General features: G+C 49.8%; 1 protein-coding gene across 2 annotated transcripts in view; it reads right to left on the bottom strand.

The window, feature by feature from the left end:
* Window positions 1-5,654: 5,654 nt before the first annotated feature.
* Window positions 5,655-24,844, bottom strand: part of TCEA3 (transcription elongation factor A3) — a 36,494-nt gene continuing 17,304 nt past the window's right edge. The window contains exons 5-10 of one of the 2 annotated variants that reach the window (XM_036256324.1): window positions 20,922-21,088; window positions 20,693-20,749; window positions 16,838-16,992; window positions 10,156-10,302; window positions 8,364-8,435; window positions 5,655-6,132 (exon numbers count right to left, since the gene is read on the bottom strand). In XM_036256324.1, coding sequence (XP_036112217.1) covers window positions 6,124-6,132; window positions 8,364-8,435; window positions 10,156-10,302; window positions 16,838-16,992; window positions 20,693-20,749; window positions 20,922-21,088 — 607 coding nt within the window. In that variant the 3' untranslated portion in view covers window positions 5,655-6,123. The remainder of the gene's footprint in view (window positions 6,133-8,363; window positions 8,436-10,155; window positions 10,303-16,837; window positions 16,993-20,692; window positions 20,750-20,921; window positions 21,089-24,844) is intronic. The other variant, XM_036256323.1, reaches the window with a different exon arrangement.

Raw genomic sequence — 24,844 nt, 5'->3', positions numbered from 1 at the left:
GGGGGCAGGGCTACTCTCTAAACCCAGCTTGGCTGCTTGCCTCCTCCTGTGAGTAAGTGCTTTGCTCTTTCTTCACCTGGGACCCTCCAGAGGGTGGAAAGGAGAGGCTGAGAGAGATGGAAAGCATGACTCCTTTCAGTGCCCTTGGGGGCGGGGCAGTGAAGAGAGGGAGGAAAGAAAGGTAGCGAGGGGCTTCCTGTTGCAGCCTTTAGCTGGACTCTGAGGGTTGGGTCACTGGAGAGGGAGGTGGCTTCCTGCCTCATGGTTCAGGACTTTATTGTTTCTCAGGAATACTTATTGTATGTGGGTTTTCAGTAACCAATTTGGAAAACTATTTGTCCCATCATTCGGCAAACAGTGAGCACACTGGGTGCACAGACAGCAGCCTGTCTCTGGGGAAAGAGGCCAAGGGAACCATTTGCCCAGGATCTTCAGATGGAGTTATAGGTTATGTCAGATCCACTGATTAGTTTAATCAAAGACCCTCCTTGTATATCTCAAGCTTGTTTCTTATAAGTAGACCACAGTGCCCATGGAGCACTGTAAATTATTATGTTTTAATAACTTTATAATTATTTTGTGAGCTGCACAATTATGTTGTAGTTTTTTGTATTAGAAGCATTAAACATTAAAAAATATGCCTTAATATTTGTGATCTTGTTTTGTCATCTCTTCATTTTCCAATATACCAGTAATATCGAATAACTGAAGTGACCTGGGCTTTTCTTGACCATGCTAGGAACAGAGATGAAGCCTCAATGCAGCACAAGGAATTGGGGACATGGGAAACACACTGACTTGCAGTCTAGCTGCTATAGTATATGGATGATGAAATAGTTTGCACCAAGGAGAGGTGGACTCATAGCTGAGGGGTATGAGAGGAAGCTTCACAGAGGAGATGACATCCGAGCTGGCTTGCAAAGACTGTAGGAGTCTTGGAGGTGGAGAACAAGGGGAGGGACAGCATTCCCATCTTCAAGAACAGCATGTGCGAAGTCATGGAGGCGTGAAAGGACAGACCGTGTTCCAGAATGGTCAGGATTGGGTATGGCTAGAGGGAAGAGTGTGGGGGTGGAGTGGCAGGGAGAGGAAGCATAGCAGGGACAGTGTCCTGTCCCCTTGCCTGCCTTCCTATTTGTCTCTGCCTCTGGCTGTGGATCAGCAAAGCTGGTGATGAGGTGCAGATGGGGGGAAGCTGGGGGCTGGCCTGGGGTGAGAAGAGCAGATTGACCCTGCAGGGAGAGTGGGGAGGGGGGGAGTTGCCCTTCATGCATTTCAGCTGGTTTTCTCCTAAGAGAACATTTTCAAAAAATGTAAACCATTGCATTAAAAACTTATTTAGTTTGTTTAGCCTACTTACAGGCATCAAATAGGCACATACTCACCAAACATACTTACTGTGCCTACTCTGTACCAGACACTGTGCTGGAAGATAGGACACCACCCCCCCACAATGACTGCAGGGCTGCTGTGAAGATTAAATGTGAGAGGCCCTGGCCGGGTTGCTCAGTTGGTTAGACCACGTTTGATCTCTGGTCAGGGTACATACAAGAAGCAACCAATGAATGCAGAAATAAATGAAACAACAAATCACTGTTTCTCTCTCTCTCCCTTCCTCTCTCAAAATAATAATTTAAAAAAGAGATTAAATGTGAGAATGGCTGCAAAACACATGGGCACAAAGGAGGGCCTTGGTACACAGTGGCCGTCATTGTCATGGAGGAAGTAAAATGCATCAGTCTCTGTGAGGTGAAACCATATTTCAGAGTGGCTCAGAGCATGAATACGGGTCTGGGTGTAGGTTCAGATTCTGTCTCCTAGAAGCAAGTACTTTCTGAGTCTTGGTTTTCTCAGTCTGTAAAAAGTATATAATAATACAGTTCACAGACACAAAGTAGAATAGTGCTTGCCAGGGGCTGGGGGAGGGGGAAATGAAGATTGTTGTTTGATAGGTATAGAGGTTCAGTTTTACAAGATGAAAAGAGCTTTGGAAATTGGCTGGATAACAATGTGAATGTATTCAACACTACTGAACTGTATGTACCCTTAAAAATGGTTAAGATGGTAAATTTTATGTTATGTATATTTTACAATTAAGAAAGGGTATAATAATAGTAACCTAGTTCATAGGGTCCGAGGGTTGGTTGAACAATATAAAGTATTCCCCTCTACTCATAATAACAACAGCTAATGTTTACTAATCAGGTGCTTTGTGTCAGGAATGATTCTAATGAGCCCTCACAACAATTCTTTGAGTTAGGTCCTATTACACCATTTTACAGATTAAAAAAGAAGGCATGGAGAAGTTACAAAAGGTGTCCAAGATACTCACCTAGCAAATGTTTAGGAACTGATAGGTTATTAACAACAGACACTATTATACAAAGAAATCATCATCACCATGGTAGAATGCAGTATAATTATTAGAGTTTCACAGCACTGTAGGAGTTCTGAGCAAGCACCTTTTGTGGCCAGAAGACTTCACAGGAGATGTGCAGTACACCTGAGATGAGCCTGGAAGAATGGGTAAGATTTGGATAGAGTGGGGGAGGGAGAATCCGAAGAGGCAGTCACATTTGGGGAGGTACAGCAGGTTTTCAAAAACAGGGCATTATTTCCCTTAGGCTGGAGAAAATGGATAACTGGGTTGGAAGATAAGCCACCAAAGACAGGCAGAAGGCAGATGGAGGGGAGCTTTGAAAGCCACACCAAGGAGTTTGCATTTTCTTTGATAGCTGGTCGAAATTCACTGGAGGTAATTAGGGAAGCGGTGCTCAGAGCCACGCAGGGAAGGTAGGAAATGCTTTGAACTGGGAGACAAGCAGAAGGTCTTTGCATAAGTCCAAGAAAAAAGAAAACCTGAAAGACAATATTGATAGTGATGGCAATGGAGAGAAGGGTTGGACAAGGGAGAGGCTATACAATTGGTAACTGATAAAGTGAAGAGGGGAAAGGAGAAGGGTCCAAGATGGTCCTCAGTAATGAACTAGTAGTTGAGGAAGAGAAAAAAGGCAGGAGGGGAATTTAAGAAAGAGAAGATGTGAGTTCAATTTCAGGATAATTGTATTGAGAGGACCAGGGCGGGTAGTTGGGGGAGATATTCAAATAGGCACTTGGTGACTCGAGTCTAGAGCTCGAGAAACCTCAGAGCTAAAGTTAGAGATTTGGTCGTCTGGATGAGACTACTAAGAAAGACTTTTCATTCCATATAATATTTCAGGTTCCTGTAACCTTTCAAAACATCTTCTAAATGTGTCATAGGATCTTGAATGTACTTTCAGTTTCAAGGTCTTTTGGCCATAGCATTCCTGGTGAGACCTCTGCCCTCCATCCCAAGCATGTCGCCTCTGTTTCACCTCCCCTGACCTTGTCTTTTCCCTCCTGCTAGGCAGCCAGCTCCCCTCCCTTAGGAAGCCTTCCTGGGTGGCAGAAGTTCACGCTAACTCCCTTGCAGTTCACATCCTCCTCATCTTTGAGATCAGGCTACTGCAGGATGATCTAACAGGCTGCAGGCAGCTTCTTGTCATCTTTGATATGGTCGAGATGGGGTTAAATCGTGTGCTCCAGCAAACAGCGTGTGTGCGGTGACTGTGGGACAAGGACGAGCACAGCATGGCTAGTGTGGCTGGAGCACAGAGTGTGGGGGCGAGGCAGAGGCCAGCCCTGCGGGGCCTTGTAGACAAGCCAGGAGCGGGGCTGGGGGGTGGAGTGGGGGTGGGGGTGGGAATGGAAGGTTTTAAGTGAGAGTGGGAGAGTGGAGGGGCTGTAACATGACCAGATTTGCAATTTTGAAACATCTATTCTGGTCTGCGCAGTGGGTCCGGGTGGACACAGACCAGTTGGGAGGGTGTTGACACCTGCTGGTGATCACAGTCTGAGGCCTATTCGGGCTTTTCTGTGTCCTTTAGTGAATGTAGGTGTATGCTGTGTAGATGAGTGGACTGGAGCCGACCTGTCCTTTTGCTGTTTATTCGGACTCATCTCTCTTGTAAACAGTCAAGTCATTGAGGGTGGAGATTCAGTTCTGTATTTTTTCCTAGGCTGTAAATCCCTATGACACCAGGAGCACAATGGATATTTAGATAGTGACTACTGAAAATCACCCCAAGGTGCCATCTTTAAACAGCCCAAAAGTAACATTTATTGACATTATTAAATGGATAGTTGCTATTTTGTCCCACTTTTGTTTTCTAGACATTTAGATGGAGGATTGGATAATGTAGAGAAAAATCTGGACATCTCAACCCTTATTACTCAAGTGTGGACCAGCAGCATGGGCAGCACCTGGGAGCTTGTTGGAAAGGGCACATCTCAGGCCCCACCCAGACCATGGAATCAAAATTTGCACTTTAATAACCCCAGGGAATTCCCACCCATATATATATTTTTTTTCTTTATTGATTTTAGAGAGAAATAGAAACATTGATGAGTAAGAACATCGATTGGCCTTCTCCTGCATGCCCCCCACTGGGGATCGGGCCCACAACCTGGGCATGTGCCCTGACCGGGAATTGAACTGGCGGCCTTTTGGTGCATGGGTCAATGTTCAACCACTGAACCACACTGGCCAGGCAGATTCTCCCCCATATTAAAGTTTAAGGAGCTCCTGGGTATCTAAGCAACACCCATCCCCACTTCTGTGGGTAATAATTGTACCTCAGGCGTGTGGCACATCCCGTCTGGTGTGGAAGTCTGAGCCTGGGATTTCTTTCCAGGCTGGGAATTCCTGGAAGGTATATGCGTCAAGCATTGTGTTTGGTCCGGGATCTCTCATTGCATCGAGCACAATGACAGGAAACGGGAGACCTGGGTTTCGGTCCTGGTTCTGCCATTTATGGACTGTGTGTGTTGGATCTTCTGTGAGAGGATTTTCAAGCCTTCCAAAGGACCCGCTCCAAATCTGACTGTTGAAAAACTGAAGATGGCGGCAGATTTCTGTGCAGTTTGTTCACAGGCTTCATCCAGGAGGAGGCGCTTGGCTGGTACAAGGGGGTGGGTGATAACCAGTTCAGAGTGGATGATGCCCAAGGCGTATAAAGAACTTGGGCTGAAGTTACTCTGAACAGCTGCCCTAAGGGTGCTGCAAGGCGCATGGAGATCCAGCGGCCTCTGCACAATCACCCTGTGAGGTAGGCATAGAACTACTCCTGTTTTTACAGGTAAGGACACAGCTCAGAGAGGGTAAGTGACTCGCCCAGGCTCCCTAGAGTTCCCAGGCCCCGCATGTCAGCCCTTTTAGGAAACAGAGCCCAGGAGGCTCAGGCTGAGGCTGCCAGAAGGCCAGGGATAGTTAGAGACTAAGACCCAGGATGGGCCCACCAGACCTGCTCCCAAGGCTCTTCCAGAAGATTCCAGCTTTGCCTATAATTCCTATCAGCTTAAAAAGCAAGCCGGTGTCATCAGGGGAGAAGCATGACAAGGACCCTCCCTGAAGACTTCCTCTGAAGCTTGGGCCACAGATGGAGCCGTGGGGAAGGCACTGCCAGGCCTGGGCAGGCTCCGAGGCTCAGTCCCTGCCAAGGCCGTGCAACTGAGGGGCACCGCCGCACCCTTCGGCAGAAAGACTCAGTTTCAGATGATCTGTTCCCTGGATGATCCCCCAAAGCCAGTATGAACAGGGAATGATGGAGTTTGGGGAAAGATGCGGAGAAGGGAAGAAATCTCTCCACATGGCGTGGACGTCATATCTGCCTGCGCCAAATCGTGTGCCCAGTGTCCTGTGAGTGTGGTGGCTCTGCGGTGGGCTGGGGTAAGATTGGCATCAGTCTTTTATTTTTCAATTCAGAAAGGGCTGAGAGGTTTGGCTGTGAGGGAAGGGACTCAAAGCAAAGGTCTGCCAGCCCACTGTTCAAGATTGGACACGAGTGTCTGAGCTTCTCCAAGAGGTTTGTCAGCACAGACTCTTAGCATGGTACCCCAATTAGGCCCCTCTGTTAGCCAATCATTATTAGTCACTGATGATGAACTTGCAAAAGGATCCTCCCTCTGATCCCTAGTACCCCATTCAGAGTTCAGCATTTTTCTTCATTTTAATTTTTATTTTTTTTCTCCAGTTACGATGGCTTAGTGCTTTTTCCTTGTTCTTCCTCAGCTTGTTCACTGACATCCTGGCTGGCAGTTCTATCAGCAGAACTACAAAACCAAAAAGGCAACACAATTTTAGAGCTTTCCCTGTGTCACCCAAGGAGGCTAGGGGAGGGGACATGAAAAAGAAGGTAAGGTCTGGAGCCACACAGACCAGAGCAAATCACTCAGCTGTAAAAAGGGATCCTGATGCCGGCAATGCAAGAAGGATATCAGGTGATAAATGAATGGAAATTTGATGCCAGACGCGTGATGTGTTCTCGATTCATGGTCAAAATATATCACTGTGATCATCACTAATCACTCGGTTAGATGTTCAGCCTGCCACATGGCAATGGACACTACCTGAAAACGTGGTCAGAAGCCATGTAGCTGCCACCTGTAGTGGGCCCAGCCTCGCCAACTACGAGGAAGAAGGGAGGAGGAGCTGGGTTTGCAGCCGGCAGAATGTCCTCTCCCCAAGGTAACAATGACAAGAGCTATCATTTATTGGGCACTTATTCCAGGCGAGGCAGCATTAACATGTGTTAACTCATTTTGTCCTCACAATCACCCTGGGAGGCAGGCACTCCCATTTTCACAGGTAGGGAAGCAACCCAGAGAGGTTAAGTGATTTGCCTAAGCTCCCATAACACTAGTAGGTGACAAACTCAGACTAAGACAGATGGTGGTTTCTATGCACCAGAAACATAGGTGCTCAGGGCTTTTTTGTGTGGCTATGTAGGTTGTTCACTGTACAAGACAGCCTGGTGACAGGGGCAGGTTGAAGCTAAAACTCAGCCTCTGCTGTTTGCCAAACTCTGTACCCAGGTGCAAGGCTGGGTCGGTCTGAAGGCAGGGACCCCTTTTCCTAACTTGACAAAGATACCACATGAGCTATCAGAGGCCCCACTAATGCTTCTTGTGTATGACCTTCCCTAATCCCCAGAGCAGCTCTGTGGGCTGGATATTAATACCCCCATTTCATAGAGGAGGAAATCCAGGCGTAGAGAGTTCAGGTCACTTAGCAAAGTCACTTTGTAAGTAATAAAACAAGGATCTGAACCTGATGCCGAAGCCCATGCTCTACACCACTAGGCCACTGTACTGGTCTTCTTCTTAAGTGCGCAGTAGATGAATGAAGGGGAAACACACAATCATCTGACTTTTACATTTACAAAGACAGCAGATCTAAGGAGGCCTCAGGGCCATCGAGGTCCTCAGTAAAGTTGGAGGAACTCAGTGGATTGGGAAATTGGAGCATTGTCTTTCATGCTCCAAACTGTGTGACCTTATGCTTGTGAAGCATTTCGGTAGCTCGGTTTCCTCGTCCGAAAGTGAGAGTAGTAGTATAAAGGAATGTTTCTCATAGCTGTTTGCCAAGTGTGTGTGCAGATGTAATCACCTTCACGTCAGTCACTGGAGAAAAGCATTATCATCGCCCTTTGCCCAGGGAGGGACTAAGATGCTCAGGGTCACACAGCGAGTAGGGCAGAGTGGAGACCTGAAACCAGGGCTCCCGACACCCAGGCCCATGCTCAGCCTGGGGCTCCTTGCTAAGAACTTTAGAATGTCTGGAGTACCCACAGCCTGCCTGGTGGCCCAGACATCACACACTGCACATGCAAGTCAGGTGGTACTGGAAACTGACATTAATCACAGGACCACACTGAGTTCCTTCAGAAGACATGGCAGGAAGGAGCTTTCTGGAGGAGTCTTTGCTTGGCTCCCATATCTGAAAACAAAACCTCTGACTTTGCAGGAGCTGGGGCAGCCCAGGTTACAGCCTTAGGTAGTGTAAACTTTTTCAGAGCTGCCTTGGGAAGGGAGGATGACCTGGGAGCATGGGGGAGCTAGGCCCGCCCCTCTGACGGCTCAGCCTTCCTCGTCCCTGGCTGTGGCCGGGTTCAAAGGAAATAACATCTGGTAAAGTACTTGTAAAGAGGTGTGGTCCAAATGCAGAGTGCTGTTGTTTTTCCTCTGTGGATCTGGAGGACGGGGTGGGGAGCGACTGATTCCCTCTGTGCTAAAATGATTAACTTGCCCGTTCTCTGATAAAATGTGGGCTGCTTCCCCTTCTCCCAGCCAGGGGCCTTACCGAAGGAACACATGCACGTGCACTCTTTCCTTGCCTTGCCACCAGCAACCTGCCATGCTCTCCAGCTCTGCAGACCCACTCTGTACAGGCTGGTGAGCCCCTGAGCACGAGGCCCCTTCTTGGCTGTGAGTACCCTACTCCTTATGTGGGGCAGTGTCTGTGGGTGATGGGGTAGGGGGTGGAGAGGGAGAAAGATACAGACCTTCCAGCGATTGCCACACTCATTGCATAAGACAAAGGTAGTCATGGGCTCATCAGCGCTGCGTGTCTGCACCTGAGACAGAGAGAAGACCACTCATGAAGTCACTCCCCTGCTCTAGGACCTGCTATAGCTCCCACTGCCTGCAGGAGTAGGTCCAAATCCCAGAGCTCAGCACTGTTATTGCCATCCCACTGTGGCAATTCCTTTATCACTGAGAACTCTAAAATGTATTTCTTCTCCTCCTCTTGCAGGTCTGTCAGCTCACTTCCAGTATCTCACTGGCTCAACCTGACTTTGCACTTTTACTCTTGTTGATCCTTCTGAACTGTTTCTCCTCTCTTGCCTCTAGACTCATCTCGTACAGGAAGTATTCCCTGACTCACCTCTGAACATGCCCTTTTGGGTGAGCAGGAAGCACCCCTAGAGATCATTTAGTTCATTCCCTATTTTACAGGCAGAAGAAATGAGGCCCAGAGAGAAAATGAGGTTTGAGGATCATTGTGGTCGTCTCTCTGCCTCAGGTGCAGACACGCGGCCCTGATGAGCCCATTTAATGTTACGTTTTCTAGTTTCTCATCCCCTTACCTGATCCATTCCAGGGCAGGAACCGGGTTTCCCACAGCAAATCCATGGCATTTCCAGATTTAACAATTGCTATTCTGATTTTCTATAGATGGCCACGACATAGAGCACATTCACTTTGCTAACTCAGCTATGAACGATGTCCACTGGGAGTCTACGGGATGGGGGGTAGTCCCCAGCTAACGAGGGAGCCCAGCAGTTGACCAGGAGGACACAGCTTAGCACCGCCTCGTCACTGGAGAGCAATGACACCCGAAGGAAGGATAACACTGGGGTTCCTCTGTGCAGAGAAAACTTTGCTAGTGGGCAGTTTACTTCTGGCTGGGGAGCTGGGGGGGCAGGAGCAGGAAGCACACCCTCCACAGGGGAATGTGCTCGGAGGAGAGCAGGGACTTGCACAACATCTTGGAATTCCTGAATGGACAGTCTCTGAGGGACGGTTGCTGAATGGCAAGGCTGACTGTGTTCTGCTGTAGCCACAGATCCCCACAGGCAAGGTGCTCTGGATAAATCTTGCTTGCTGAGCCCATGGAGGAATAAACAGAGTTCCAGAATGACTAAGTACCAATTAGAATCCAAGAACATCGGTGCCCCAAGGGTATGATATGTGCCACCCGGAAACAGGAGATGGTTCTCTGGTTTCAAGTCTTCCAGAGAAGGGGCCTCCATAGCCTTACATGGCTCCCCACACAGGGGCAGCGGTCTTCACCCTTAGTCCTCGGGGCTGGATCCCTTAGGCTTTACACACCAAGTTGGCTGTGATGGAGGCAGAAAGGTCCAGATCTAGATTTATTACTATCTCTGCCACTGACCATCTTTGCCATCTTGGACAAAGCTGCAAAGCTTGTCCCCTGTCTGGGCCTCAGTTTCCCTGTGTGTAAAGTGAAAGAGCTGAGTTTTATATTGCCACGTTCCCTTCCAAACCCCTGTGACTCTACAGTGCTGTGCCCTGGGAGTCTAGCTCCTCTGAGTCTTGCTGCCGGCCCAGCCAGAACACACGGGCCCAGCCTCACAGACACAAATCTGGGTGATTGTACATGCAGAAGAGCATTTTCTAGGGTACATATTGGTGCACCAAAATTTGCCCTTTTCTCTGCAGCCTGGAGTTTTAACACTTTCCCCCTCTGGCTCTTCCCTGGGTTCTCTCTGGTTCTCCAGCTCTATGCCCTGTAGCTTCCTCTACCCTGGGCCCCTCTCCTTGTCACCCTACCTGGTTATAGGTACAATTCTTCTTCTTGCATTTCTTGCACTGGAAGAGGCCGGTGGTGGTGCCGCCCGTTTTGGCCATCTGGTGCTCCCGGATAGCCTCCTGGGTCATGGCGTTCCTCAACTCCCGCAGCTCATCGCTGGCCATTTCCTGCAGAGAAACATTTCTGTCCTTCAGGGCTGGAGAGTCCCAGGGGCCCGGCCCCACACCTCATTTCTAGAGAGCCAGAACAGAGGAGGGGGGACATGCTGGATGGAGTACCAGGAGCTGGAGGAGGCCTGGACTCCTGGCCCTGCCCCAGCTGGAAAAAGGTCATACCTGAAGAGTTTCCATTCTGCCTTTGGGAGGAAGGGCCAACCTGGGGGGCTCTGGCTGGGCCAAGTGCAGAAGGGCGTGTACAGGGGAGCAGAAGGCACACAGCTTCTGCCCCTCCGATCTGGTCTCACCCTGCCTTGCCAGGGCCTTAGGCACATGCCTGAACCTTCCTGCTTAAGCTGACTTGACCAGTGACCGCCTGATCTATGATGTTCTCCTCATCCTTCCAGTCTGGACGTGACCCAGGGCCAGTCCAAGCTGTGATCACTGCCCAGCCCAGTCTGCCCTGTGGGAACCTGGGTCTCACTATGACTTGCCGTTGCTGTCCCCACCCACGCAGGACCTGAAACACCTGGGTTCACACCACTGACGGCCTACCTGTAAGTGGGTCATAGACATCTTTAAGTTCCTACAGAACGGACTCTCCTGTCTTGTGTCAACTCACTGCAGACACTTAGTATCCGCATTATCTAGGTCCTTCCCTTCTTCAGCCACCTCCCTGGCCGTTTGACTCCCTGTAAGCTTCTGCCAGAGGAGAGCAGAGAGGGGGACACTCAAACCTGGGGGAACTCTAGTCAAGGTTGGTTTGGGGGAAGGAGGACAGCAGAGGCTAATGCTAAAATGAGTGAGGATTTGGGAGTGGCTAAACACTTCCATTGTTGCTTTCTATCCTGACACTTGAACCACGGAGAGCAGATTGGCACAAAGGTCAGATGATTTTAGTGACCACTTAATCTAATGCTGACCACTGCACTATAACTACTTGGGCTTCATGACAAAATGCAGATTCCCAGGAATCCAAACCGCGAAGGGAAGGCCCAGGAATACGCATTTTTACTAGTGCCCCCGTTATTCTGGTGCACACGAATGTTTAAATCCTACTGTGTTAAATTCAAGGAATAGGTCCTAACCAATGACGGGGTATATAGAAAAGCAAGTCAAGCCAACGTCATATAAGCAAAAAGCAGCTGACTTTTATTTGGGGGGGATTTCCCAGAGCATAATGCATTCGTTCATTTAAAATCTGTTGGATGCCCAGCTGGTGTGGCTCAGTGGTTGAGCTTCGACCCATGCACCTAGAGGTCGCTGGTTTCGTTCCAGGTTAGGGCACATGTCCAGGTAGTGGGCCCAATCCCCAGTGGGGGGCAGGCAGGAGGCGGCCAGTTGATGTGCTCTTTCATCGATGTTTCTATCTCTCTCTCTCTCTAAAATCAATAAAGAAAAAAAATCTACTGGATGGCCCTGGTTGGTTTGGCTCAGCGGTTAGAGCACTGGCCCACGGACCAAAGGGTTGTAGGTTCAATTTCCAGTCAGGGGCACTACCTGGGTTTCAGATTTGATCTCTGGCCCTGGTTTGGGTTATGCAGGAGACAATCAGTGGATGAGTCACTCACATTAATGAGAGTGACACATCCATCAATTGTCACCCCTCCCTCCTTCCCTTCCACTCTATCAAAAAAATCAATGGCGCCCAGCAGGAGTGGGTCAGTGGATTGAGCATTGTCCTATGGACTGAGAGGTCCCAGTTCGATTCCTGGTCAGGGCACATGCCCAGGTTGTGGGCCCGATTCCCAATAGGGGGCATGCAGGAGGCAGCCAATCAATGTTTCTCTCCCTCCCTTCCTCTCACTCTAAAAAATCAATATAAACATATATATATATATATATTTAAATTTTATTTTAATCCTCACCTGAGGATATTTTTCCATTGATTTTTTTTTCAGATAGAGTGAGAGGGAAGGAGAGAGAAAGGGAAACATCCATGTGAGAGAGACACACTGACTGGTGGCCTCCCGCATGACCCCAACAGGGACAGGGATCTAAATGCAACCAAATTACGTCCCCTTGACCAGAATTGAACCTGTGACTCTTTGGTCCGTGGGCTGATGCTCTAACTGCTGAGCCAAACAGGCCAGGGCAATATTTTTTTAAAAAATCAATGGAAAAATATCCTCAGGTGAGGATTAACAAACATAAATAAACAAAATCTATTAGATGCCAATTTATTGAATGTCTTTAACTGCACTGATGTGCTGGTAAACTGGCTGATTTGTAGTATTTATGTTTCCATGTGTAAATATTTCCATCACGGCCAATTTCTTTTTTTTCTTTATTGATTTTAGAGAGAGTGAGAGGAAGAGAGAGGGAGAGAGAAATAGAAACATTGAAGAGAGAACATCGATTGGCTGCCTCCTGCATGCCCCCCACTGAGGATCAGGCCCACAACCTGGGCATGTGCCCTGACCAGGAATCGAACTGGCAACCTCTTGGTACATGGGTCGACGCTCAGCCACTGAGCCACACCGGCCAGGCCATCACGGCCAATTTCAAGCTACTAATGCGATGTAACTGAAAGCAGAGTTGGGAATAGTTACACATAACCATCTCTCTTGAGTTGGTAGGAGCCGGTTTCAGTACACCACTGCCTCTGAGCCGCCCCCACCCTTCCTGTCCCCAGGTAACGTTAATTTGGTGCAGTAGCCAAGCATTTACACAAAACCTCAAGATAGCCTATGAGGTACAAAACAAAGGCACAGAAGTGCAAGGAGAGCCCCGCCCCCTCCAGTGTGGGGCTAACTGCCTGGGGGCAGGAGAAGCTTATGAAGGAAGCTGACACCTTCACCAGCCGTGAAAGATAAGCAGGACTTCCCAGGGGGGATGGCACATTCTAGACTTAGAGAATAGTCCATGCAAAAGATCAGAGGACAGAATCCGTGTTTGGGGAAGGGCGTTTGGAGTGGAGCTCGGAGTGAGGAGTGTGGGAGACATGGCTGGGGCTCAGATTGTGGAAAGATGGTCTTGCGTGCTACCTAAGAAACAAAACCAGAGGAAAAAATCTATCCACTCACCAACCATTTACCTGCCTCTGCTCTAACTCATGTAGGAGACAGCACCAAAGACACACGCAGTAAATGCGGTGATATAGAAAATAAGGTAGGAAAATGAAGGTAGGAGAGAACACTCCTCATGCTGTATACACGGTTAGAGAAGGGCCCCAAGTGTGAATTTGATAAAATTTGTTGCCAGGCACTGGGCTCAATGCTGGGTGAAGAGCGAGCAGACAAAATCCCTCTGCTGTGGGGCCGACAGTATGTCCACTGAACAGTCCTAATGGATATCTCAGAATCTAGGCCATTCTTTGATATGTCTGGGTAGAGAGGAAAAGAGAGAAGGAAAAGTGAGAGAATCGAATGGGCAAGGAAAGAGACAAAGGAGTTCGGGAGACAGGCACGTGGAGAGGATGTCCATCCACACAGCCATCCGCTGCCCCAGGCTGCCCCAGCACAGCGGCTCCCTGCCCTCTGAGCCCCAGCACAGGGCTCCCTGTCCTCTGAGCCCCAGCACAGGGCTCCCTGTCCTCTGAGCCCCAGCACAGGGCTCCCTGCCCTCTGAGCCCCAGCACAGCGGCTCCCTGCCCTCTGAGCCCCAGCACAGGGCTCCCTGCCCTCTGAGCCCCAGCACAGTGGCTCCCTGCCCTCTGAGCCCCAGCACAGGGCTCCCTGCCCTCTGAGCCCCAGCACAGGGCTCCCTGCCCTCTGAGCCCCAGCACAGGGCTCCCTGCCCTCTGAGCCCCAGCACAGGGCTCCCTGTCCTCTGAGCCCCAGCACAGCGGCTCCCTGCCCTCTGAGCCCCAGCACAGGGCTCCCTGCCCTCTGAGCCCCAGCACAGGGCTCCCTGCCCTCTGAGCCCCAGCACAGGGCTCCCTGCCCTCTGAGCCCCAGCACAGGGCTCCCTGTCCTCTGAGCCCCAGCACAGCGGCTCCCTGCCCTCTGAGCCCCAGCACAGCAAGCAGCCCAACACCAAGCTGCTTTTTCTTATTGGAGTGAAAATGCTCCTATACTTGTAGAAACTTCTTGCCCGGAGCAAAAGATGACCCCAGGAGGAAGATATCCTTGGCATCCATGTTGCCTGGGCTGCTGGCAGGGGTATCCTTAGCAGCTGGCCCTGGCAGTCCCTTGTCAAGGGCCTGCTAGCTTCCTGGCTTGCTCTCCTCTTTTTGGGCCTGGGTTGATCTCCTGATTCCTTTGTCCTGTTCTAGTGAACAGTTCTGGGGCGGGGCCTGACTTCAGCCATGTCTGGCTTGGCTAATTGCTTTGCTGGGACTTCTGGGGCCTGTCTCTGTCCCAATCCAGATGCTCAGCTCTGTTCTGACCTCTAGCTTCTGGGAACTCGTGGGGTTTGGCTCAAACTGGTGCCAAACCTTGTTCCTGGTTCCCTTGGGCCTGGTTTCTCAACATGGCTCTGGAATTGCCTGTAAGACAGCCTCTTGATAGCATCCCCACAGCACACACACACAAAGAAGCAGAGGGACGCCAGAGCCACAGAGTGAGGGGCACAGAAAACAAACACAAGGCTTCACTTTGCAGGGGAGGAGTATATGCTGTAAAGCCAGGCTGCAATTTGTAAGTGGGCATACACTGCTATTTACCTAAACAGATCAGATGTTTTTTAAAAAAAATGTTTGTATTGATTTATTATTATTTTTTTTAGAGAGGGGAAGGGAGAGAGAGAGAAACATCAGTGTGAAAAACGTGGATCAGCTGCCTCCCACACGCCCTCTACTGGGGATCGAGCCCACAACCCAGGCATGTGCCCTGACTGGGAATAGAACTAGGAGCTCTCAGTCCATGGGATGACACTCAATCCACTGAGCCACATAAGCCGGGCAAAGATCAGGTATCTTAAATTAAGCAGAAAGATAACCCTGTGCCAATTTCCTCATTTTTATCCGAAAGATAAGGCTATGATCTTTCTTATTCTGGGTATTCGAGGAAGTCAGTGAAAATGTACATACACACTGCATAACACTCACACACCACATTTACATACACCACACATACACTAACTGCACACACCACACATACACACAGACTGTATACACACACACCACACACACATAGAGGCCCACTCTTTTTTTTTTTTTTTAATCTGATATTTTTCCATTGATTATCAGATAGAGTGGAAGGGAGGAAGAGGGAGAGAGAAAGAGAGAGAAACATCAATGTGAGAGAGACACATCGATTGGTTGCCTCCCGAACAACCCCAACCAGGGTTAGGGATCGAACCGCAACCAAGGTACGTGCCCTTGACCAGAATTGAACCCGAGACTCTTTGGTCCTCGGGCTGACACTCTAAACCCTGAGCCAAACCGGCCAGGGCCAGAGGCCCACTCTTGCCAGCGGTTTTGGAGGACTCCCAGACACCCCGAGGCACACCCCAACTCTAGGATGTCAGGCCTTTCCCCTCCCCTTCTCTGGGCCACTTGCAGTTGCTAGTGCTTAGTGGCGCCATCTCCAGGTGCTTGTGGGGAATCCCTCTGCTAGCTCTGGCCGCTCATACCTGAGGGTGTGTGCAAGGTCTTTCTTTCCAAGATACAGCCTCTGAAATAAACAGTTCTGGGTTCACATCCTCATCTGTCACTTATGAGTTGTGTGTGGCCTCAGTTTCCTCATCCATAAAGTGGGGATAATATCTTCTCATTCATGGCACTGTGCTGACAGTTACATGAAATTGTTGGTATATATAGAATCATATACTAATTCTGGGGAGGGTTTTTCATGTATTGACCTTCTAAACTCATTCTATGCTGATGAGATTGCTATTGTTATTATTCCCATTTTACAGATGAGAAAACTGAGGCACAGAGAGGTTAAGTGGCTTGTCTAAGATCACAGTTACGTGGCAGAGACAGAATTCAAACTCAGCCAGTTTGGCACGGCTCCCAAGTGTGTAATTTCCTCCAACAGACCTTTTCCTGCCCTTTCTGAGCCTTTCAAGCTGGATCGATCCTTCCTTCCTCTAAGTTCCCATGATGGCTCTATCATGGCACTTACCACCTGTCTTACACATATTTGTAAGCGTGTGTGTCTCCCTACCCTGGACTGTGCTCGGTGGAGACAGGCTCCTGTTCCGGCTGGGCCCCGAGCTGGGTACTGGGCTACAGGACTGAACGAGGCAGGAGAGGGAGGCAGATAACAAAGCAGTAAAGAGTGGGTGCTCTGAGACCCGAGAGCTTGCCTCCTGGCGTGAATGTTTTCTAGCTGTGTGTATAGGCAAGTCAGTTAACTCCTCTGAGCCTCAGCCTCCACATCTATAAAATGGGGATAATAAACCTTTGTACCCTAGTTGGTGTGAGGACAGAACTGGTCAGTGTGTCTCAAGTGCTCAGCACAGTGCCTAATAGGTATTAGCCGTGTTCACGATCCTGACGGTCCAGAAGCCCTGACAGACGGAGTCAGAGACGGCCTGACGGTAAGAGCCCCTGGCTCGTCTCCACGGGGTCACAAGCCACTGCCCCTCAGAACTGGGCAAAGCCGGAGGGGCCTGGCCTCCCACCCCAGTGCGCAGAGCTCCAGGCCCCAGCCCTTACCTCTGCTGTCATCTTGGCAATGAGGCCGGTGGAGATGGCCCCACTGAGCACGTTCCGCCGCAGGCCAGGGTTCCTGGGGTCCTTGAGGTTGCTAATCCGGCTGCGCACACGATTCCGGTACTTCATGTCTGTGCTCTTGAGCTCCTGGTAGATATGTGGCATGGTCAAGGGCCAGCCAGCCACTTGCGGAGGGGCACAGGAGGAGAGGGAGCCTCTCCCTGAAGCCTGAAGAGACTCGGGGCCATCTGTTCCTCTCCTTGGACTTGCACAGAGGTCGGGCACTTCAGTGACATTTGAGGGAATTTCAGTTGGGCATTTGGGGTCAGTCACATATCGGAGACAGGAAACAGCCTCCATGGTGAGGTCAGATCATAGCAAGCACTGTGGTGTCTGGGACTCCAGAATGGGCACCCTAGTTTTGTCTGAGCCTCTTATACGACCTCAGGTGAGTCACCTGACCTCTTTGTGCCTCAGTTTCCTTATTGACAAAATACGGGGCTGCCCTGGCCAGTTTTGCTCAGTGGTTAGAGCGTCAGCCCACAGACCGAAGGGTCGAGGGTTTGATTCCCAGTCAAGGGCATGTACCTGGGTTTCAGGTTCCATCCCTGGCCCTGGTCAGGTTGTGCAGGAGGATGTGTCTCTCTCCCATCAATTTGTTCTCTCTCTCCCTCCCTCCCTCCCTTCTACTCTATCTAAAAATCAATGGAAAAATATCCTCAGGTGAGGATTAACAAAATAAATTAAAAAATAAAATACAGAGCTGTCGTGAGGATTCAGTAAGCTAAGCAGCATGATGCACAGCGTGGTGTCTGGGACATAGCAAGAACTCCACATTTAGGGGCTGCTAAGATGATAATGACGGCCCTGGCTAGTGTGGCTCAGTTGGTTGAGCACTGTCCCATGCACCGAGAGGTTGCTGGTCCAATTCCTGGTCAGGACACATACCCAGGTTGCAGGCTCGATGCCCAGTAGGAGGCGTGCAGGAGGCAGTCGATTGATGTTTCTCTCTCTCTCCCTCTCCCTTCCTCTCTCTCTCTCAAATCAATAAAAACATAAAAAAGATAATGATGAAGATCACTTCTAGTTACCTGGGGGTTGTGAATCCAGCTGGCAGAGAAAAACAAGATTAGGATCCACATTTTAAGGCTCCAAGAAGCTCTGCAATCAAGAAAGGGCTGAGTTTTGTTTCAGGTGCTCCCAATTCTCTAGCGATGCTCCCTTTTCTCTGGTAATGCCTATCACCATCCCCTGGAACCCACTTTGGGAATTGCTGGTGCTGGTTACATCTCTCATTAGTGGATGAGGAAGCTGAGGCTCAGGAAGGGCGCAGGCCTGCGCTCAAGGTTATGGGGCAAATTCCCGACAGAGACGGGGCTGGGAGCCAGAGCCCCTCCTCATGCTCTCTGCTCAGCCAGCAGGAAGTGGCCCCTGGCCACGGGTCACAGTGACTGCGGTGTCCAGATGCTGCATCCCAGACAGGCCTCCCACCCACTCCTCTGGAGGAGCTCAGGGAACACCGCCGCATTTTCTTGATTCCTAAGCCGAGGAGAAGCAGGAAGATGCCTTTGCTGGGAAGACCCACAGAGGAGAGACTGCAGGGAATGTGGACAAATGGCAACAGCTGACTTGCTAGAAGTGGTGGGAAGGAAGGTGGTATTTCTGTTTTGTTTTATTGTTTGTACAATAAAAATGTAAAAAGGAAGAATATGCCATAATACATCTGAAAGCCAAAACATTTGTTCACAGTCTACGTTTGGGGTTCCTGGAGCTGTGTGTCTCCTTATGTGGGGACAGGAGGGCCGGCCACGCTCCCAGCAGCTTCTCCCCGAATCTCTGTTTCCTGACATCACGGGGGAGGGTGAAGAGGAACAAGGACCCAGGTGTCACTGGCTTCTCAAAAGAGCACATGTGAGCCCCACAGTTTCCATGCTAGCCCAGGGCTGCTCTGAAGAGGACAGAGCTTTGTCGGAAGACAAACATTCCAGCCCTCAAACCTGACCTCCCGTCACCTAAGAACAAAGAGCTGAAGGGTTGGTGCAGCTCCGGTTTCCTCTCCTGCATGGAAGGGCACTCAGTAGAAGAACAGGATAAAGAGGGAAGGCTGGGAACGGAACGATGTACTGGGTCCTCCGCCTTTGTTTAGAACTGGGCTTGAGTCCTGGCCGGTTGGGCTCAGCGGTTAGAGCATCGGCCTGCGGACCAAAGAGTCACGGGTTTGATTCCGGCCAAGGGCACGTACCTGGGTTGCGGTTCGTCCACGTTCAGGTCGTGTGAGAGGCAGCCAATCGATGTGTCTCTCTCACATTAATGCCCCCTCCCCATCTGAAGATATTTGAAATAAATATCCTCAAGTGAGGATCAAAAAAAATGAAACAAAAACTGGACTTAAAAGAGGAAGGGATGCTTGGAGAGACAACTATTCCAGAAAAAAACAAAGGAAGTTCGTGCTGTGTCCTGAATTAGTTAGAAATTATGCATATGTACTTGGTGAGATGCTGGATGGCTCAAGACATGCTGGTTACTAATTACATGATGGTGGAGAGAAACTCCCAGAAGATGTGCTGGAGGATACGAGCGTGGGCCTCAGGCAAGAGATGGAAGCAGGTAAGTTCCTTGTCTGCAGATTGGCCCCTGCCCTTCCCCAACCCCAGCTTAGCCCCCTAGGTAAAGCCCAAGAGGTCAGTGTGACTCTCAGAGCTCGGTCTCCTGGGCATTCTGTCCCCCTCCCTCCACACCTGTTTGACATGAAAGCTTTGTCTCCAGCAAAAGAAATCCCAGCACTCACTCAGTGAGGCACGGTGCTGAGGGACTTTTTCCTCCAAGACAGAAATCTTTTGGTGCAATGGGCCTGTGTTACACAGGTGGCCACCTCCTCGGGCTACACGCGGCCCCTTCCAGAGAGTGAGAGAATGCGGCATATGGAAAGAACTCAGAACATGGAATCCAAAGGCCAAGGTTTTCAGTCCAGCTCTGACACCAATAGTTCCTGGGCCTCAGTTTCCTCATCTGTGAAATGGGAACAACAATCCCTGCCTCACAGAGACTGCTGTGAGAATTAACAGAGGAAGGAAGTGTCAGTTGTCCATCACAGTGCTTGGTATGTATTGGGGAGTGAAAAATTAGGAGCTCTTGCTCAGCCGGTGTGGCTCAGTGGTTGAGCGTTGACCTATATGCACCAGGAGGTTGCCGGTTCGATTCCCGGTCAGGGCACATGCCAGGGTTGTGGGCCCGATCCCTAGTGGGGGGCAGCCAGTTGATGCAGGAGGCAGCCAGTTGATGTTCTCTCTCATCGATGTTTCTGTCTCTCCCTATCCCTTCCACTCTCTCTAAAAATCAATAAAAAGAAAAAGTTAGGAGCTCTTATCTTTAGAGGTTGGAAGAGGGGGGAAGGCTGAGCATGAGAAATGCTGTCCTGTCTACTCAACTACCTGACGTCACCAACGAGACACGTTATGACAGTCAGCCTGGCACAGCAGTTGAGCCTCCGGGATCTGGAATCACACTTTCTGGGTTCCAATCCAAACTATGCCACTAGTATTTGCTGTGTGAGCTTTGGCAAGTGACTTCACCTCTCTGAGCCTCACTTACCTCACCTGTAAACAGGACTGATGAGGAAACTTACCTCGTGGATTGTTCTCAACACTGAATGAGGTACTGTTCATAAACAGACGAGCATGAGGCTGGCAGGTGCAAGCCTTAAAAAATGCTAGCTAGAATTAAAAGCTCTAGTTCAGGGGCAGAGCAGGGCTGTCCCTGGAGCCCTTTCCCTTCCTCACTGTCCTGGGTCCCCTGCACTTGGGAGACCTGCTGCTGGACAGTCCAGGCACCCACAGCCTTGGCAAAGCACAAGGATATGATCTTCAATTTCTGATGCCATTTTGTCACAGTTGACCCCGTAGTCCTTGTAATCATCTAAAAGAGATTGGGAAACACAGGCATCAGCCAGACAGGACCTTGGCAGTGAGGCCTGCTTGTGCTGGGAAATACAGCATCCTGTACCACTCCCACGGCACTGAGAAGGACCGCATCTCATCTGCCTTTGGGAAGCCCTTCCCTCCCCCATCCCTGGCCCAGGCCCTCTCACCATCTGCCTTCAAGGCCGCTGAGAGCATCTCCACACACTTGTCCCGGACAGAGTCCCCTGTGAGATAGCAGGATGCCAGGAGGCAGACGGAGGGGGCAAAGGTGGGGCTCGAGGGGCTGCTGGGTGTTTTGGGGGAGGTCTCTGCTTTTGATTTGCTGCTGTTTGATCTGAGGATGACAATCAGTAATCGACATTCTGACATTCAGCAAATTAAGCATTTATTGAGCAATGACCTCCTTTAATCTCATAACCACCCTACAATTGTTACTATTTTAGGTACTCGATATGGATCATCTCATTTAATCCTCATAACAACCCCGAGAGGTTGATACTATTCTTATCTCCATCTTAGAGTTTCATGTTAGTGATAGATGCATTTAAAGACGCATTTTAAATAATGTTGCTCAGGTCACACAACTGGGAACCAGTAGAACCAGAATTAAAGCCCAGGCAGTTGAACTCGGTACCAGGCTCTTCGCCCACCGCTGTGCTCTGCTGGCTACAGAGCAGCGTGACCACGCCAGAAACTCTGTCCAGCACTGTGTGACCTCTCTCTCTCTCTGCTCTCATCGAACCATTATTCACTCATTCAATAAATATTTATTAGGCACCTATTCTCAGGCACTGTGCTGAGAACAAGAGATAAAGCAGACAAAGCAGAAAAGCTCCCTCCCTCAAGGAGCTTACAGACTAGTGAATAGCAAATGCACCACCATTTAACAGGGATGGCTTTTACCATGTGCCAGGAACTGTGCCAGGCACAGTAGGAGCACTTTCTAATTTCATCCTCACAGCAGTCCTAGGAGGTAAACACTGTTAGCATCCCATTACAGATGAGGAAACAAACCTAGACAGCTACACCACTGAGACATGAACTCAGGCCTGTCTGATTCCAACTCTAACACTCTTTTATTTTTTTTAAATGATATGTTTTGCCCAGTCAGTGTGGCTCAGTAGTTGAGTGTCGACCCATGCACCAAGAGGTTGCCGGTTCGATTCCCGGTCAGAGCACATGCCCAGGTTGTGGGCCAAATTCCCAGTGGGAGGCATCCAAGAGGTGGCCGATTGATGTTCTCGCTCATCAATGTTTCTCTCTCTCTCTCTCTCTCTCCCTTCCTCTCTTTCTAAAATCAAAAAAATAAAATGTTTTTGTTGACTTTGGAGAGAGAGGGGAAGGGAGAGAGAGAGAGGGAGAAACATCAATTGACTGCCTCCTGCATGCCCCCTACTAGGGATTGAGCCCATATATACCTTGACCAGGAATCAACCAGCAGTCTCTCGGTGCATGGGACAACACTCAACCAACTGAGTCACACTGGTCAGAGCCCAACACTAACACTCTTAACTCCTGATACACTGCCTAAGAATGACCCCATTGTGGTTTTGGCTTAAAACACACAAATAAATAAATAAATAAATAAATAAATAAATAAATAAATAAATAAATACACACACACACACACAATTGTAAAGATAACTGTGTCTTAGTCTGCCTGAGTTGCCATAATAAAATACTGGACTGGGCCCGGCCAGTGTGGCTCAGTGGTTGAGCATCAACCCATGTACCAAGAAGTGGCCGGTTTGATTCCCAGTCAGGGCACTTCCCAAACTGTAGGCCAAATCCTCAGTGGGGGGCATGCAGGAGGCAGCCAATCGATGTTCTCGCTCATTGATGTTTCTATCTCTCTCTCCCTCTCCCTTCCTCTCTCTCTAAAATCAATAAAGAAAATAAAAATAAAAAAAGAAAGAAATGTCAAACAGGTCACACTATGATGAAATTCAGCGAGAGGTGGGGAGTAGGGTTGGCCCCCAGAGGAGCGGAAGGGAAATGCATGCTTGGCAGAAATGCCCGGAAGGGTGAAAGTTCAGGTTGCAAGGGCGTGTGGAGCAGCTCAGGGCAGCTGGAGCATGAAGGTGAGGGAACTGGAGAGAAAGGATCTGGCCAAACTCTTGGGCTTGTTAAGGATGGTAACAACAAAGTCATCATTTACTGCCTTTCGCTACTTATTCCTCTCTGCAAGCCTGAGAGTGACAAGTTACTGGCCCCCTTTTACAGATGAGAGGGTGCAGTGATAGTTGTGCAACTCCTCCCTTTCAGATTGGTTTCTGCACTACTCCTGGGAGGGGCAGGCAGTCAACATGTCTTCGCCTTCACCTCTGACTCTTCCCAGTCTTCTCTTTCAATAACCCACCAGGATCAGCTAGCCAGCCCTCATTTCTCCTAGGAAAAACCTCATCAGAGTTGAAGACATTTAGGGACCCCTCCTCCCTCCACTCCAGGGTCTACCACACTGAACCCTTGTGGGTGGTCCTAAGGAGCTGCTCTCTTTCCTACCTTCAGGGGGTGCCATTCACATGGTTGCCTGTGTACCTCTTGGGTACAGTGCACAGCTGGGGCAGCAGCACAGCTGGAGCTATGGATGCACGTCTTCCCTTCAGAAAGATGATGCTGAGCTTCTAAAATTGTTCTTTTTTTTTTTTTTATCCTCACCCGAGGACATTTTCCCACTTTTTGTTCAGGTAGAGTGGGAGGGAGAGAGAGGAACAGAGAGAGAGAGAGAAACATCGACGCAAAAGGAACACATCGAGTGGCTGCCACCCACACAACCGACCAGGGCTGGGGACAAACTGCAACCGAGGTACGCGCCCTTAGCGGGAATCGAACCCGGGTCTCTCAGGACCGCAGGCCGACGCTCTAACCGCTGAGCCAAACCGGCCAGGGCTGTTTTTTTTTTTTTTTAATGTTTTTTTTTTTTTTCTTTTTTATTGATTTTTTTAGAAAGAGAAGAAGGGGGAGAGATAGAAACATCGATGAGAGAGAAACATGGATCGACTGCCTACTGCACACCCCCTACTGGGGATCAAGCCTGCAACTTGGGCATGACCCTGACTGGGAATCGAACCAGCAACCTCTCGGTGCGTGGGATGATGCTTGGTCCACTGAGCCACACCGGCTGGGTAATGCTGGGCTTCTGAAAAGTCAGGCCCAAGGAGTTGTGTTTGACTGAGTAGTCCAGCCTTCCCTGTCTTAAACATCAGGGGTTATGAGAGAATCCCATCCAACATCCTGCTGAGCACTCTTCCATGTGAGTTCTGCTGGTGACCTTTTCACACCCCAACCCTTGCTGCTTGGCCTGACCTTGGGTCCCCTCGGTCACCACAGATGCCCTTGGACCACTGGGGTTGATGTGTGCTCTGGAACCATGAGGTTCCGCCAAGGTGTCTCAGTGCTGCCTCGAGAGCGGAGTGGGCTGGGGAAGGAAGGCTCTGGTTTTATAAGGTTTATATTTTGAGTTTCCAAAAATTTTATCCAAAGGGATTTCTAGCTTTTACATATTTTTTAAATGCCATTTGAACCTTACTGTTCTAAGACTAACTTATCCTGGACTCTACCCAAACCCGCCTGACAACTGGGCGGCCTGGCAGCAGGACACACGCTGGGGGAGCTGTGATCCAGCTCTCTCCGGGGTCAGATTTCGGCAGGAGGGAAAGGCGCGGGTGAGGGAAGGCTCGGAAGGGTATCACTTGGAGAGTCTAGGGGCTGCCTGCTACCAAATGAATCTCCCTGCACCCAGTTCTGGTCCCAACCACTGGGCTCTCCCTGCACAGCCACAAGAACCCAGAAGTTAGTCTCCCTTTATCCTCTTGCCCTCCTTACAATCTATTTGCTTGGCAGGGGTGAGAGGGCTTTAAAAAACTCACACTTGACCCCATTACTCGCCTGCTTCTGACATTCTCATGGCTTCCAATTATTTTCAGCATAAAGTCAAACTCCTCCCCATGGCTTCCCATCCCCTCCCCGTCTTGCCCCGCGTACCCTCTGACATGATCTCTTGCTGAACTCCCCTTACCATTCACTGAAGCCTCTACTGCCCTCCTGCTTTCTGTTCCCTAAACACACCTGTCCTCCCACCACAGTGCCT

This window comes from Molossus molossus, unplaced genomic scaffold (genome assembly GCF_014108415.1).
Source record: "Molossus molossus isolate mMolMol1 unplaced genomic scaffold, mMolMol1.p scaffold_m16_p_12, whole genome shotgun sequence".
In the NCBI taxonomy this organism is placed as follows: domain Eukaryota; kingdom Metazoa; phylum Chordata; class Mammalia; order Chiroptera; family Molossidae; genus Molossus; species Molossus molossus.
Note: the sequence above shows the minus strand (reverse complement) of the source record. Positions and strands in the feature narration are given on the sequence as shown.